Source organism: Myxine glutinosa, chromosome 14 (genome assembly GCF_964187855.1).
Source record: "Myxine glutinosa chromosome 14, kmMyxGlut1.1, whole genome shotgun sequence".
Taxonomy (NCBI): domain Eukaryota; kingdom Metazoa; phylum Chordata; class Myxini; order Myxiniformes; family Myxinidae; genus Myxine; species Myxine glutinosa.
The window spans coordinates 75,357,288-75,372,995 of NC_136274.1; the positions used below are offsets into that span (position 1 = coordinate 75,357,288).

Below are 15,708 nucleotides of genomic sequence, written 5' to 3' on the forward strand. Positions count from 1 at the left end.
AACCTTCGTTACACGCGAGGGGAAAGAGAATGACGAACTTACCTTCACGGATTCCACCGGCAGTCTTTGAACCTGATGATTATCAATTCAAAACCGACACAGGAGTTAACTGTTAAAAAATACGGGTTTTATCTATCTATAATTCCAGTAATCTCTGTGTGTCTGTGTGTCTGTGTGTTTGTTTGTCTGTGACCGCTGTTTCTCGACAACCACGGGTCCGATATACTTGAAACTTGCCAGGTATATTGCTGGGGACCTGAGGATGTGCCTTTTCAAGGTTTCATATTAATCGGAGAAGTAGTTACCGAGCTATGGCGATTTCTTTACCAAACTCCGCAAGCCGTTCGCTTTGGACCAAACCATTTCATGTAAATAGAGGGGGGGGGGGGATTGTCACCGTACTCGCAAGCCATTCGCTTTGGCTTTGCGAATGGACCAAACCATTTCATGTAAATAGAGGGGGGGGGATATAATTTTAGATATATATATAGTACGGGCATGCCCTAGTTAAAGAAATGCCGGTAACAAAATAATGCACGATAAAAACTATAATTAAACTAGAATCCGGGCACTCGGTAGAGCGCATACCTTCGCCGCAGCTACTGTTCTGTACTTGGCATGGGAGTGTATGCGATGTGAAACTTTATGTGAAATGCGATCGATTTTTAAAAATCAGAATTTGAGCAAATCTGTTTCATTCGTCTGTTAATATGCCTCCCCGATTGACAAATCTGCAATTTGAATTTCATTTGAGGTTGAAATGATTGCGGGAGATCGCGTTATAGTGATGACGTCTTGGATGGACATCCTCTTCTTCAGTCGCTCATAACTTTGAGTGAAATACGATCGAGTTAAAAATAGTCAGAATTTGAGCAAATCTGTTTCATTCGTTTGTTAATATGCCTCATCTCTTGACAAATCTGCAATTATAATTTTTTTTGAGGTTGAAATGATCGCGGGAGATTGCGTTATAGTGATGACGTCCTGGATGGACATCTTCTTCTTCAGTCGCGCATAACTTTGAGTGAAATACGATCGAGTTAAAAATAGTCAGAATTTGAGCAAATCTGTTTCATTCGTTTGTTAATATGCCTCATCTATTGTCAAATCTGCAATTATAATTTTTTTTGAGGTTGAAATGATCGCGGGAGATCGCGTTATAGTGATGACGTCCTGGATGGACATCTTCTTCTTCAGTCGCTCATAACTTTGAGTGAAATACGATCGAGTTAAAAATAGTCAGAATTTGAGCAAATCTGTTTCCCAAAATCTAATCAAATGTGTCCCGTATAATAACCAATCATCCCACCAAATTTCATGCAATTCGGTTGAATACTTTTTGAGTTATGCGATTAACATACACACACACAGACATACAAATAAATACACAGCGATCAAAACATAACCTTCCGCTTTTGCGAAGGTAAAAATGGGACGTCCCCATACAGACTCGAATACAGACAAAGGGAACAAATAACTGGAAAATAAATAGGTGTTTGTGTGGGCACTTAGCTCTGAGCGGCTCTTGAACCTCGTCAGGAATTGTCCCGGTTCGTCACGGGCCTCCACGTCCTTGTGCGGGAACCACAGGCTGCACTGCCGCGAGTGGGAACTTGGCCTCACTGTGCAGTCTGCTCCTCTCCCACCGAGCGTGAAGTGAGCAGGCCGCTCCTCTTCCACTCGCCCCCGCTCGTCCCCGTTGATCTTGTTCACCAACACCGATGTGCCAAGGAAAAGAAAAATGCGGCCGTGCTTCCAATCGGAACCCCGCGCCAAGAGAGTACGCAAATGTGTTTGCCTTCCACCAACACGTCCAAGTCAAGCTCAATAGGCACCGTATGTGTGACCATTCGCTATGGAGGCCAGCCCGGAGAGAGAAAAGCCACGAGAAACCAAAATGTCGGGGAGACGACCGCTCGCCACCAAACCCAGAAAACAAAAGACAAAATGTCCGCCCTTCAACTCCTTTGTACTCAAGGCTCTGACGTCATCCTACGACGTCTGCGTGTCCGCTCCTATCAGCTAGTGCCATCTCATCGCTCTTGGTGTCCTGACCAATCACTGCTCTCCGTGGCGTGGCCTTACGGCCCTGCCTGCTTGATGTGGTGACGTCGCGGCTGGCAGTGCCAGCGGTATTATTCAACGTCTTGTTCCGGTTGGTTTTATTTAGTGTTATAAATACGCGATTTCTTAGCTTGTGTGTGTGCTACTGGTGTCATAAGGAACAGAGGAAAAATAACAGAGGCCATTACATACAGGGGATTAATTACCCATAATCCCTAACTAATTAACATAACCCCACCCCTCATGATGGGAATGAAGATGCGCGCTGACACAACATCCGGTCTAAACGAATTTCCTACTTATGATACATAGGTTTCTTCTTCTTCCTCACAACAGTCGGAGCACACGACCTATACAATTCTACCTGGCTCTAAGGTAATCATGCCTGCCCCCTACAAACATAACAGTATTTAGGTACAAAAAAGAAAAGAAGCATTGCTAATTGAGGTGTCAGTGCACAGCAATTTTGGTCTAAACAATGCAGAAAAATTACCAAATACCAAGGTCTTATAAATGAAGTCATAAGACATAGGAAGCGAAGAGCACCAAAATTGTACCATTGAGCAAAAGGAATGATAAATAACCTCATTAAGATATTTTTAAAAAAACCTGGGAATGTTAATGCAAACAAACTACAATCGGAAGCTGCCCGGAGCTCGGCGACGATCCTGAAAAGAGCCCTCGGAACAAAACTGAGAAAAACAAAACTTCACAGCATGGTCCATGAATGGTGATCCGTTACCAAAACGGAGGTAGATACGTCGAGACCCGGGAGGATTCTGTTCCATATTATTAAACGTCAAAGCAAATCATTGATGGGTTGCTTTGCTCTTTTTTTTATTACTTACACATGATCTGGTGTTGTATGAGTGTGTGTGAACATGTGTGTGCAGTTGTTGTTGTTGTTGTTGTTGTTGTGGTGGTGTCCCAGAAATGCCTCGACATAAACTCAGTCAGAAAACGCCTACCGTACTCACATCATCTTGTACTTTCATTCACAGTATCCGTACAACACCATAAATTATTTCTTATCATTGTAATAGTCAATGGATGTCTGAAATAATTTGCATTGAAGAAATATGTGTGTAAATGGTGACAAAATAACCAGGCTAGCTGTACTGCAAATTTTCAGAACATCTGGTTTCAGCTCCAGACCGTAATAACCGACAGGTTTCCTTCCCAGTTATGGCACAGATATAGCAGAAATTCAACAATATTTTTTATTGCCTCCACATTCCTCTACGATGAATCTCCGACATGGAATAGGCCAACGAATAAAGTTTCTCCACAAGGAATCCTGAATATTCATTCAAGACTTCAAAGCATTTCATAAACGAGTTGTCTTTCATTGCTCCATGTCATTCTCGGAGAACCTCCGAGTCATCCTTTTTATTTATTTATCGGAGACTTCGGAAAACCCCGTGGCCAAGTTGAAATTTCATCCCTGTTTGTATGGAAATAAACAATACGACTCTTTCCAACATTACAACTTCGAAAATTATTTCATTTGCAATGTGATACGAATAAACACTCAAAAGTGACCTTTAATCGACTGAAGTTAAGATATTAAATTTCAATTAATCAAACATGTTAATCTATACAAAAATAACTAGAACGGCACTCAGTAGAGAGCAATCCTCTGCCTGGTTGGCCATATCACTCGATGGTGAAGAATCACTTCAAAAAATTATACTAGCTGGATCCGCATCTGTATCTAAAGCGAAATTGAATAGATTCTTCCTTGTCACACACACAACCTGTCCAACAAGTTTCGTCCAAATCCGTCCATAACTTTTTGGGATATCCTGCTATGTATCGTTTTAGGCCCGATCTCCCAATGGTGAAGAATCACTTTAAAAATTCTAGGAGCCGGATCCAAATCCGGATCTTCACCAAAATCTAATAATTTCGTCCTTGTCGCATGCGCTACATCTGCCAAATTTCGTCCGAATCCGTCCACAACTTTTTTGAGATATCTTGTTCACAAACAAACGGACAAAGAGACAAACAGACAGACAGATAGACAGGGGTGAAAACATAACCTCCATCCACCTTTGGTGGCGGAGGTACCTAGAACGGCACTCTGTAGAGCGCATACCTCCGCCAGGATAAACAGTTTACGTTTTGTATCACACTGATAGGCCGGATCTGTATCTAGACCTGAACCAATATCTAATTGGCTCGATTTGTCACCTGCCTAACTTAGCCACCTAGTTTTGGCATAATCCGTCCAATTTTTACAGAGTAGCCCATCGGGCAGAGCCATCTAGAACAGTGTTTGTCCATCTGTATGTATGTATGTATGTATGTATGTATGCATGTATGTCCCCTCAAACATATACCAATCAGAGCTGAGAATCTAGTCACATGACAGAGTGATGTGATTACGTCTGATGTCATTACGGCGGTGCTGCAGCTGACTCTACACGCACCGCCATTTTGATTTATATGCCGTTCATGCCGAATATATCGTGGAACCTGTCATATATCACAATCTCCATGCTCTACCTTTACGTTTTTCATTCAGTGTGAAACACAAACAAACCGATTGTTAAAATGATCATCAAATATCGAAAGCATCGGTGTTACAGCTCTTCAAACAATATGGTATGTGTAGGCCTTAGGCGTTATGACTCACCGTCCGCTTAGGACAAATTAAACCCAGGTTTCTTAATACAGTGGTATCGTTTTAGTAGTATCGTTTTCGTAATAATAATAATAATATTGTTGCGAATATGGAATTTGGCCTCCATATCCGCTTGTAAATATTCCCCTATTTTCTCCAATACTCCCCAACTTTCCCCGATCCCCCATTCCCTAGTCCCATTGCATGTAAATAACAATCAGTAGAGCCGACCTTCCCCTTATTCCCCCATTAAATGTCGTGCCCAGGTCCACCGCACCACACGTAGACAACTTTCGGACATCTTCCTAGTTATTCTTATTCTATGTCAGTTAAGGCCTCGTCTCCATTAATTATGACTCTTCGTTGCACCAGAATGTGATTATATGGCATCAGTAGTGAGTTTAGGACCTTTCCCATACCTCCTTCCATCTTCTTCCCCAACAATTACAACAACAACAGAGGAGATGGCGGCGGAGCGGGGGAGGATGCGTCCTCACACCGGCTCGATTAGCTCCAGACCATGCGCTCCACGGGGTTACCACGAAGGGGCTCCTTGTCAGCTCCTCGTCAAGGGCGGAGCCTGGTAAACCCCCCGCACGCACCCAATGAGAAGCAACGTGCCGATTCCACGAGGCGGAGCTAACGAGCCGAGGGCGTGTCACTCCCCGCCGGAGATACGCGGCCCCGCGCCGGATGTGACGAGAGATGCGCCCCTAGCTGGAGAAAGAACGTTGCCTACGACCGCTGAGAGGAAGAGAACCCGCCTGTGAAAGAACGTTACCACCTCGAGCGCTGTGCAACCTTCCGCATCTTTGGACCGGACCGGACCGTACTGTACCCTGCCCCGAGCCCAGGAGGACCTGGAGCCATCGATCCTGCCTTTCCTAGCCATCAAACCCCCGTGTGAGTCAGCCGTTGTCCCGTGTGTCTGTCGTCTGTCCGGGGTTAATATAAGAGTGTGTCTAAGTGCCTGTCTTCCTGTAATATACCTCTAGCCCCTGTAATCTAACCTTTTCCGTACGAATATACTTGAGAATCGAAACATTGGTGTCGTATTGTGTTATTGTAATCCAGCCGGGTGTCTTCTTTTTCTTATTGAGCCAGCGTGGCGCGGCTTCGTCAACGTCGAGTATAGTCGGGTAATTTGTGCGGACACGACGGCCATTCCGCTCGGCCCACTTTAACATCAAAGTCGTGTCTGTAACAATTGGTGTCGAGGAGTTGGATTCGGACCCGGGACTAAATTAGTTAGGCCCAAATTTTGGGAGGGAAAATCGATTCGGAGCGCGTACTGCGCTCGACGAAATTATAACGAAAAAAAAAAAAAAAATTTGGATTTGTTTTACGAAACTCGAATTTTGCAAGTCGCGCTATGGCGGATCAAGACGGCTGGGGTCCGGTAGGGGAGAGTGAAGCAGGGTCGGTCCAGGACCAAATTGAGGGACGCGAGGAGAGCGAAGCAGTGAGGGCGGCAGGGTCGCAAAATAGCGTGGTCGCGCACGTGGGTGTAGCGGCACCAAATTTAGCCGCGGCCGTGGTCGCGGTAGCCGAACCCGAGATGCCAATGAATTGGAACCTGTTTATGAAACAGATGATGGCCTTTATGGTAAAAACAGACGATAATTTCAAAGGGATGGGAAACCAAATGGGGGTAATGAGGGACGAAGCGAGGGGTACCAGTGAGGGGTTAGACAATAATTTTGAGGAGTTAGACAAGAAATTTGGGAGGTTAGACAATAATTTTGAGGGGTTAGACAACGGGATAAAAGAGGTGAGAAATGGGTTAATGGGGGTAGAAAACAGAATGGCCGCTCAAGAGAATCAGATAGAGGGAGTGAAACATGGGTTAACGGGGGTAGAAAACAGAATGGCCGCTCAAGAGAATCAAATGGAAGGGATGCAAAAAGGGTTAGAGGGGTTAGAAAACACCATGGAAGGCAAATTGAGGGACATGAGGGACCAAGCGGAAAGGGAAGTTAACCAAATGGGGCAGCAGATAGAGGGGGTCAGAATGGGGGTAGAAACCAAACTGGATGCTCACAGGGAGGAAATGGAGCAGAGGAGGGTGGCATCTGGGCAGGAGATGCAAGTGATGGGAGAGGAGATCAGAAGAGGAGTGAGTGAGGAGGTCGGAGGAGTGCGCGAGGAGGTGAGGCACTGTAAGGAGCACATGGAGAAGGAGGTGAGAAAGGGGACTGTAAAGTTACAAGGGGGCATAGAGGACCTGACGCAGGAGGTGGAGCAGCTGACGGTGGGACAGACGGAGTTAGTGGAGCAGGTTCAAAGGAACACTGCGGTATTAGGAGGGTTGAAAGCGACACAAAACGACATAAAAAACGACTTGATAGCGACAAAGAGGGAATGTCAGATGGTACGTGAGGGACTGACAACGAGGTTGGACGAGGTGATAGAGGTAATGGAGACGAAGGACCGGCAGGTGAGGACGCACCTGGAAACGGTCAAGGTAGCCTTAGAGGATGAGCTTGAGGAGACGTACCGGGGAATAAAAGAGGTGAAGCACAAATTAGAAGAAGTGGAAGAAGGGATGAGCGAAATTAAGAAGCGACGGAGAGGGGATAAGAAAGAGATAAAAGAGGAGATAAAAGAATTGGTCCAAAGTCTGTGTTTGGATCGTGATGATGTGCTCATTAACCGGATGAGGGATTCGCAGGTGATGGAGGAGAAGCGAAGAGGAAGAGGACCCGGTGTAAGTGGTGACCAATATGGTCGTGCGTATGATGCGCCAGGGGATTTAAGAAGCTTGGGGGTCGAGATAGACCCGGGTGTCCGTGAGAGGCCGTTGGTGAAGTGTGCGACAGGTCTGGTGTGCGAAAGAGGAGGTGTGCGAGAAAGTCCGACTCTGGGGTGTGTGAGGAAAAAGTGCGTGCCAAGGAGTGAGTGTGCTGGCGAGAGTGAGTCGGTCGTAGCGTGTGTGCGAGGGAGCACATGGAAGCGCGGTGTGGTAAGTGTTACAGAGGGTGTGACGGGAGAGTGTGCGCGAGAAAGGTGTGTAACGGACAGGTGCATGGGGAGAGAGTGCGCTGTCAAAGGCAAGGAAGAATGCATGCCTGTGGTGAGTGTTACAGAGGGTGTGACGGGAGAGTGTGCGCGAGAAAGGTGTGTGACGGACAGGTGCATGAGGAAAGAGTGCGCTGTCAGAAGTAAGGAAGAGTGTCCACCTGTGGTGAGTGTTACAGAGGGTGTAACGGGAGAGTGGGCGCGAGAAAGGTGTGTGACGGACAGGTGCATGGGGAAAGAGTGCGCTGTCAGAAGAAAGGAAGAGTGTCCACCTGTGGTGAGTGTTACAGAGGGTGTAACGGGAGAGTGTGCGCGAGAAAGGTGTGTGACGGACAGGTGCATGGGGAAAGAGTGCGCTGTCAAGAGTAAGGGTGAGTGCGCTGTCAGGAATGGAGGTGAAAGTAGTGAGAGTGACATGGAGCGTGAGTTAGTTGTGACAGGTGAGCGAGGATGTACACCTGGGATGGAAGGATGCACACCTGGAATGGTAGAGCGTGAGTGGGAATGCACGCTGGAATTAGTGGTGAGGCACATGGTTGGGTGTGCGAATGAGGGCACACCTGTGATTGTCACAGAGGAGGTGACCGAGGAGGGGGTGCGAAGCGGTGTATTGGTGAGGTGTGCGAGCAACGAATGTGTGCCACAGTGTTCGGTGGTCAGGTGTGTGACCAAGGCTGTGAGTGGAATGGGTGTACCTGGGTGTGTAAGGAACGGTACAAGGAGCAAGGAACGGGCTGCGGGGTGTAAGCAAGCAGGTGAAGCATCGACGGTGACCGGGTTAAAGGTTAGGTCGACTTTTAGCCGAAGCGGGCCCTCGGTGCGTGCCGGGTTTCGCGTGCCGCGAGAACCAGCGGGGATCCGAGCCACGGCGGGTTCGAAAGGACCGCCGTGCGCGATCCGTGCTGGGCCTCGCTTTGAACGTCCGTGCTCCACTAGGCGGAGCTGGCAGCCCGATAGAAAGGGTCGTCATGGCGACCACTTTTTGGTGAGACGTGCCGGCAGGTCGAGATCGGGACATTGGATGGCTCCACGCCGAGAAGGTGCGTGGGATCTCGGGCCGGGTAAACCTCCTTCCCTGCACCGAGCGCCGGACGCATCCAGCCGCCAGCACAAAAGAATTCGCATTCATGGCTTGGCTGTACGAAGCCGGGCTGTAGATGTGAATTGGCGCACCGAGAGTACCTAATAAGTAGACGGGTGATGGTGATAGTGATAGTAGTGATTTGATACAAAATTTAGAAAGTGAATAGAATTGGCAGTAAATAGAAAATTTTTGAATTGTTGGATTTGGACGAGCGAAATTGGTAGTGAGAGACCCCCGATGTGGTGGGATGGCAAGTCCACCATCCCTCACAGACGGGGGGGCAAAGGAGCAATAGCTTATGGGGTGTATGGCAGTGAAAACTAGCCCGGGTGGGTTAGGTTATATTGATAGGGATCTAGAGAAGATGACATTAGGTGACGTTAAGATTAGTTAGTGACTGATACCTGTAGTGGGGACGCAGGTAGATTAGTGTGGATGATAATGACGAGGGAGCGCAATAGTTAAAGGGACGACTGGGAAGCGCAAGTTTCAGAAGGGAGTAGTTAGCTGAGATGATGCTGTGTGTGTGAGGATTGAACAAGTGTGATTGCACAGGTGTGCAACTGGACAGGTGTGTGGAGCAGTGTATGAGTAGTGAGTGTTGTGGATCAGCGCGAATGCGCTTGGGGAGAGAAGGGTGCAGGTGGCACCAGGTGTGAGAGCACAGGTGTGCAGGTACAGGTGTGTGGAGAGAGTTGGAGTGAGTGGTACGGAGTGGTGTGCATGGTGCGAAGGTGTGGATGGGGGAAGAGTGGACCCCTTTCACGAGTACCCGGGGCGGGTAGTGTAAGTGTTAGGTAGAGGGTGCAGGTAAATTGTGGTTGGATATTGGCATTTGTGGTGCGGTTGCAGAATGGTGTTGTGAATGGGTGCATTAGTGTTGTGGAAATGGCTGGGCGTGTAGCCTGTTAGTGTGTGTAGTTGGTTGGGCACTCCACCACTGTGAGGATGTCGGCCAGGTGAGGCCGCAGGTGGGCTCTGGGAGCCGGTAGTTGTGAGTGGGTGCCTGAGGATCCCGGGTGTGGATCGGGCAGCCCAGTGCCAGAGAGGGCACGGAGTGGGGAGAGCGCCAGAGGGCCTTCCCCAGGTAGATAGGTTAGGGTAAGGAGCAGGTAAGCTCGGAGGCAACTGCAGTGGTGGAGGGGTGCAGGTGGGTAGACCCACTGGGAGAGGTACACGCCACAGCCCAGAAATTGTACGAGGGCACCGGGAGATGAATCGGGGGAGTGAGACCCCAAATTGAAAAGCACCACAGTTTGGCCAATGGGAATTGGTTTTTTAGAACCCATAGTGTAAGAGGGCCAATGGTTTGGCCGGAGAAAGACCCCGGGTAGTGTAAAGTTGTTAAAGTCATTTAGGAAATAGTTAGGATTGATGAACCTGTCGCACCATACGCAGCCACTTACCTGTGGTGATGATGATGACTCCACACCTGTGTTTTCTTTGTTTGTGTTGCAGAAATGAGAATTGCTGTTGGATTTGTGAGACGCATCACGACGTGGATGAGACATTGGGGTGATTCCATCTCTCCCTCCCTAGGAGGGACTGATGATGAATTGGTAATGGCAAATTTTGATGTTGAGTTGAAAATGGCAAATTTTGAGGAGAGTTGAAAATGGCAAATTTGATTGGTTAGGAGGGAGAGAAGACGAATTTGGTTTATGGGAGGAACGGGGAAGACAGTAGGGATGTTTGTTGATTTGTAAAGTAGATGTTTATGGGTAGTGTTGTGTTTTGTGGATGCAGTAAGGGGTAAGGGAGGGGCCATGTAGGTTACCTGGTGGGGGGGGGGGGGGGGGCGTACGATAGGAACGTACCTGTCTCACCTGGTTCCCATGTGCCCCCAGTGTGCATCACCTTACATTGCGTGCACTTTTGCGCCCTTACCACCTTACTCACTTGTTTCTTCTTTTGTCTCCCACCTCCGAGGATCTGGCTTTGGGGTAGAGAGAGAGGAGAGAGAGGTGCTGGCTGCGCAGTTGTGGGCCTGCACTTTCGCTGTTTGCTGCCGGGATCGATACACCATATGGACCGCAATGTTTGTGGCCACCCACAATGGACCGCAGTTCGTTTGCGGCCAAGCACCACCCGGGGATGGACCTATGGGTCAACGTGGCACCTATGCCATACAGGTGAACCACTAATAGTTAACACCACCAAGTGCACCACAAGAAGAGCAAGAGACACCTGCAGGGTTAGGGGTTGTCGAATTTATTTTTATTCCAATGAACAATGGTGACTGCACCGATTGGTGGTGGGGTGGTGCTGTTGATGCTCGGGAAGGGTGCTCTGCACGTTATTAAAGGCCGTCGGCCACAGAGCACTCGTGGGTTGGTGTATCGATGCTGGCAAGCGCGCTCTCTCTCTATGCATAACATCTGCATGTGTTCCTCCAAAAACAGGTCCTGGATCGTAGTGTAAATAGCAGCGTAGTCTTGTAAATAATGCTCCCTACCGGCTGTATGTGTAGTTTGAGAATTCTTTCCGGATTCGGTTATCCTGTGGGTGTGTTTCTGTGAGGAGAAGGGTGCAACGTCGCAGGGGGACATATTTACTCATTTGTGAATATCTGTAAAACTGTCGCACTCAGGGTAGAGTTAATAGTAGAGGGAACTACATTGCGTGCCACACTAAAGTAGGTAAAAATTTATCGGGTCGGGACGCCCCGAGGGTAGAGAAGGGTGCAATGTTGCGAATATGGAATTTGGCCTCCATATCCGCTTGTAAATATTCCCCTATTTTCTCCAATACTCCCCAACTTTCCCCGATCCCCCATTCCCTAGTCCCATTGCATGTAAATAACAATCAGTAGAGCCGACCTTCCCCTTATTCCCCCATTAAATGTCGTGCCCAGGTCCACCGCACCACACGTAGACAACTTTCGGACATCTTCCTAGTTATTCTTATTCTATGTCAGTTAAGGCCTCGTCTCCATTAATTATGACTCTTCGTTGCACCAGAATGTGATTATATGGCATCAGTAGTGAGTTTAGGACCTTTCCCATACCTCCTTCCATCTTCTTCCCCAACAATTACAACAACAACAGAGGAGATGGCGGCGGAGCGGGGGAGGATGCGTCCTCACACCGGCTCGATTAGCTCCAGACCATGCGCTCCACGGGGTTACCACGAAGGGGCTCCTTGTCAGCTCCTCGTCAAGGGCGGAGCCTGGTAAACCCCCCGCACGCACCCAATGAGAAGCAACGTGCCGATTCCACGAGGCGGAGCTAACGAGCCGAGGGCGTGTCACTCCCCGCCGGAGATACGCGGCCCCGCGCCGGATGTGACGAGAGATGCGCCCCTAGCTGGAGAAAGAACGTTGCCTACGACCGCTGAGAGGAAGAGAACCCGCCTGTGAAAGAACGTTACCACCTCGAGCGCTGTGCAACCTTCCGCATCTTTGGACCGGACCGGACCGTACTGTACCCTGCCCCGAGCCCAGGAGGACCTGGAGCCATCGATCCTGCCTTTCCTAGCCATCAAACCCCCGTGTGAGTCAGCCGTTGTCCCGTGTGTCTGTCGTCTGTCCGGGGTTAATATAAGAGTGTGTCTAAGTGCCTGTCTTCCTGTAATATACCTCTAGCCCCTGTAATCTAACCTTTTCCGTACGAATATACTTGAGAATCGAAACATTGGTGTCGTATTGTGTTATTGTAATCCAGCCGGGTGTCTTCTTTTTCTTATTGAGCCAGCGTGGCGCGGCTTCGTCAACGTCGAGTATAATCGGTAACTTGTGCAGACGTGGTCATACCAAAACCGCTCGGTAAACTAACATCTAAGCCACGTCTGTAACAATATTATAGTAAATATAACCGTTACACTTTAATCCCAATGTCGTGAATGGAAAGTTGATGGATAGAAGCGGTGTAACCGCGGAAGTAAGGAATTCACCTCGGTTTTTAAAAAATAATATAATTTTCGTAATAATAATGTAACGTTATTATTATAGTAAATCTAATTGTAACATTATTCCCTTTGTAGTGACTGCAAACGTTTTATCCATATAACGTTTTATCTCGTTTTATCCATATCGTTTTATGAAAAAATATCGTTTTATCCATATAACGCAATGGTGAAGAAATGCTTTAAAAATTCTCAGATCCAGATCTTCACCAAAATCAAATCAATTTGGTGGCAGAGGTATCAGAGTAGAGATGGAACAATGGATTAAATCAGCAGGGCATTGATTGAGATAAGATAACCACGTGAAAAGCAAGGAGAGTCTGACATATCGTGTGTTAACCCTTCGTTGGCGCAAAAGAGGAGTCAAAGAGTCGTTGGAGCCTCTTTTTGCTCCAGGAAAGGGTCAAAAGCATCACCCCCTACTTGTTTCCCATGGCGGTTAGCATAGCTCAACTAGCAATCTGTTGATTTCATCCATCATCATCCGATACAGCCTTGCATACAATTTCTGGGTTTTGATCGGTATTTATGTAAATGACACAAACTAAATTCTTTACCTGCTGATCTGAACAGCTATGGGAAAATAAAGCACACCAGCGGAGTGAAGAAAGGTTTTCAACTCATGAACCAAACAGCCATTCTGTTTTTGGTTACATTTATATCAATACAGTACAACATGTTGTCCAGAAAAGCGGAGGCAAACAGCCTCAAAATACTGTCGCATGGTCATTCACCTCCAACCTAATAAAATTAATATTTTAAAATAAAATTTATAATCGAAGCAGACCTGCCTTTTTCTCGTCGCCTTAGTTCTCGCAGTGCAGCACGAATCCTCTTCCTCTCTTCATATTCCTTGGCGTCTTCCAGCTGAAAGGGATTAACATGTGAAGTGCAAGTTTTCCGACTGCACCGGGTGCAACCTTCACACCCGCAACCATAAAATAACCTGCAGAAATGGTCTATGGGTGATAAACACTTGCCATGCAAAGTCTGTATGATCACACCTCTCTTGAACAATTAAATAATCATCAGCCAGGTCATGCAAAGTCTTCATTGCTCACAAAATATCAACTACTTGGATTTGTTCAAAATCAATGCTTTAAAGCCTCACCATTTTTTCAAGCTGTGTTTCGTTGGTAATGTGCTCCAGAGCCAGCTCGTGCTTGCACTCCTCTTGTGTCGCTACTTTCACATTCTTCTCCTCTTCCTTCGGCAACGCTTTAATATTCTCATTCGTTGATGGTGCCAGTTTTGCATCTTCCTTCAACAATCCTTCCGCTTTATTTTCTTCTCCCAAAGAAGTCAATTTCGTCGTCCTCTTCTCAGCTTGAATGGGTATCGGTTTTGTCTTTCCCTCCTCCTTTTTCTCGAGAGGGGATGGCTTTTTGTTCCGCTTCACTTCCATTGGAGAGGGTGTGCAAATGACCTCCTCGACTTTTATTCCAGACGGTGATGAAACGGATTTTTTCTCACATTCTTCCAAATGTTTCTTCGATTCCCGGGGACGTTTAGTATCATTGGTGCTTGCCACCGACTTCTTTTCTTTCATTTCCAGCATCGGCCCGTCTCCAGCCAAAGCCACACCTTTCCTTGGAGCTTTGCTTGCCATGTCACCAACTACCTCCTGGCTCCCCTGGTCAGTCTGCACTCCACCTACTGTTGGTTTGCCTCCTCCAATCCACTCTACCACCACCACCTTTGAATAGTTTTCCTCCAAATGCCCATCAATGACATCCTCCTGTTTATATTTGTCCTTTGACGTTGTAGGCGTCTTCGATACAGTGTGACCATCAAGCCCCACAGCCTCCCCTCTCTGTTCCTTAGCCCCTCTGTCCACATGTGTTCCAAGGTCCCCGCTTTCAAATTGTCGCTTTCTCCCCTCCTCCTCCTCCTCCTCCTCTTCCTCTTCATCCTGCGGCAGCTCCTTCAGCTAAAAAAGGACAGGGAGCTTCAGGCAGGAGCAAAACTGCATCAGGGAGGGGACAGCCACAGTACATAAACAAACCCAATGCCATTACTTGGCAGAACATTTTTCTTGTGATGGAGCACATGGTAGACACAGCTTAGAATTAAAGTTTTTTCTCAACTTCAAGAGGTAAAGCAAAATACCAGGCCTGACATATTTTGAAACAGCTCCAGCAACACTTAAAAAGGAAACCTTAGATTTTAAGCAAAAGAAAAATAAAAGCTAGAACCATAATATTTCGGTTCACTGCAGGAAAAAGGCCTCCCTCAACTCTCACTTGAGGGATATTTGGTATAACTTATTTGGGTTGGCGATGGAGAGAGAGAGAGAGAGAGAGAGGGAGAGGGAGAGGGAGAGGGGGAGGGAGAGGGGGAGGGAGAGGGAGAGGGAGAGGGAGAGGGGGAGAGAGAGAGAGAGAGAGAGAGAGAGAGAGAGAGAGAGAGAGAGAGAGAGTGTGGCAATTGAACCCACACCAGACAGTGAAGAGAGAAACACGTCTAACCACTCGACCAAACAGCCAGCTCTCAATAAAACAAAAGCAATGGAAACAATTTAATTTTCAAAGGTGTAAAAACAAGCAAACAAACAAAAAAAAGGCAGAAAAGAAACCACAAATACGATGACAAAAAAAAAAACTTTTAAAATCATAATAATAAGCTTACGTTACCAGGAACAAAGTGCAGTCATTGATCTCCATGTGACAGAGTTTTAAAAAGGAAAGGCAACCACATTAAAAGAGCAAGACAGCTGGGTGACAACTGGGATGAAAGATGGCCTGTACTGGAAGGCCATCAACAACCGTAAGCATCCAAATAGGCAACAGCAGTCATAGTAACGAGATTTCCACACAGTACTATTGCATGTACAGGAATGGATGCACACGTGCGGCATGGCACGGCACGTGGAAGGTGCGATCGATCTCATTTTGTGCAAGCTAACGGTCCCCAGTTTGCAACGCCGAGCCACGTAGCCCGAAGTTAGCTTCGCACTCTCCATCCACAGGACTCGAGAAACCAAGAGAGTATCAAGACCCTCCCTGCCTTTCAT

At 47.4% G+C, this 15,708-nt stretch overlaps 1 protein-coding gene across 9 annotated transcripts in view; it reads right to left on the reverse strand.

Moving 5' to 3' along the window:
• The window catches only part of LOC137439922 (uncharacterized), a 206,586-nt gene that overhangs the window by 49,099 nt on the left and 141,779 nt on the right, over nucleotides 1-15,708 (reverse strand). For all 9 annotated transcript variants that reach the window (XM_078768274.1, XM_078768270.1, XM_078768271.1 and 6 more), the window contains 2 exons: nucleotides 13,807-14,625; nucleotides 13,487-13,562 (listed from right to left, as the gene is read on the reverse strand). In XM_078768274.1, the coding sequence (XP_078624400.1) occupies nucleotides 13,487-13,562; nucleotides 13,807-14,625 (895 nt within the window). The remainder of the gene's footprint in view (nucleotides 1-13,486; nucleotides 13,563-13,806; nucleotides 14,626-15,708) is intronic.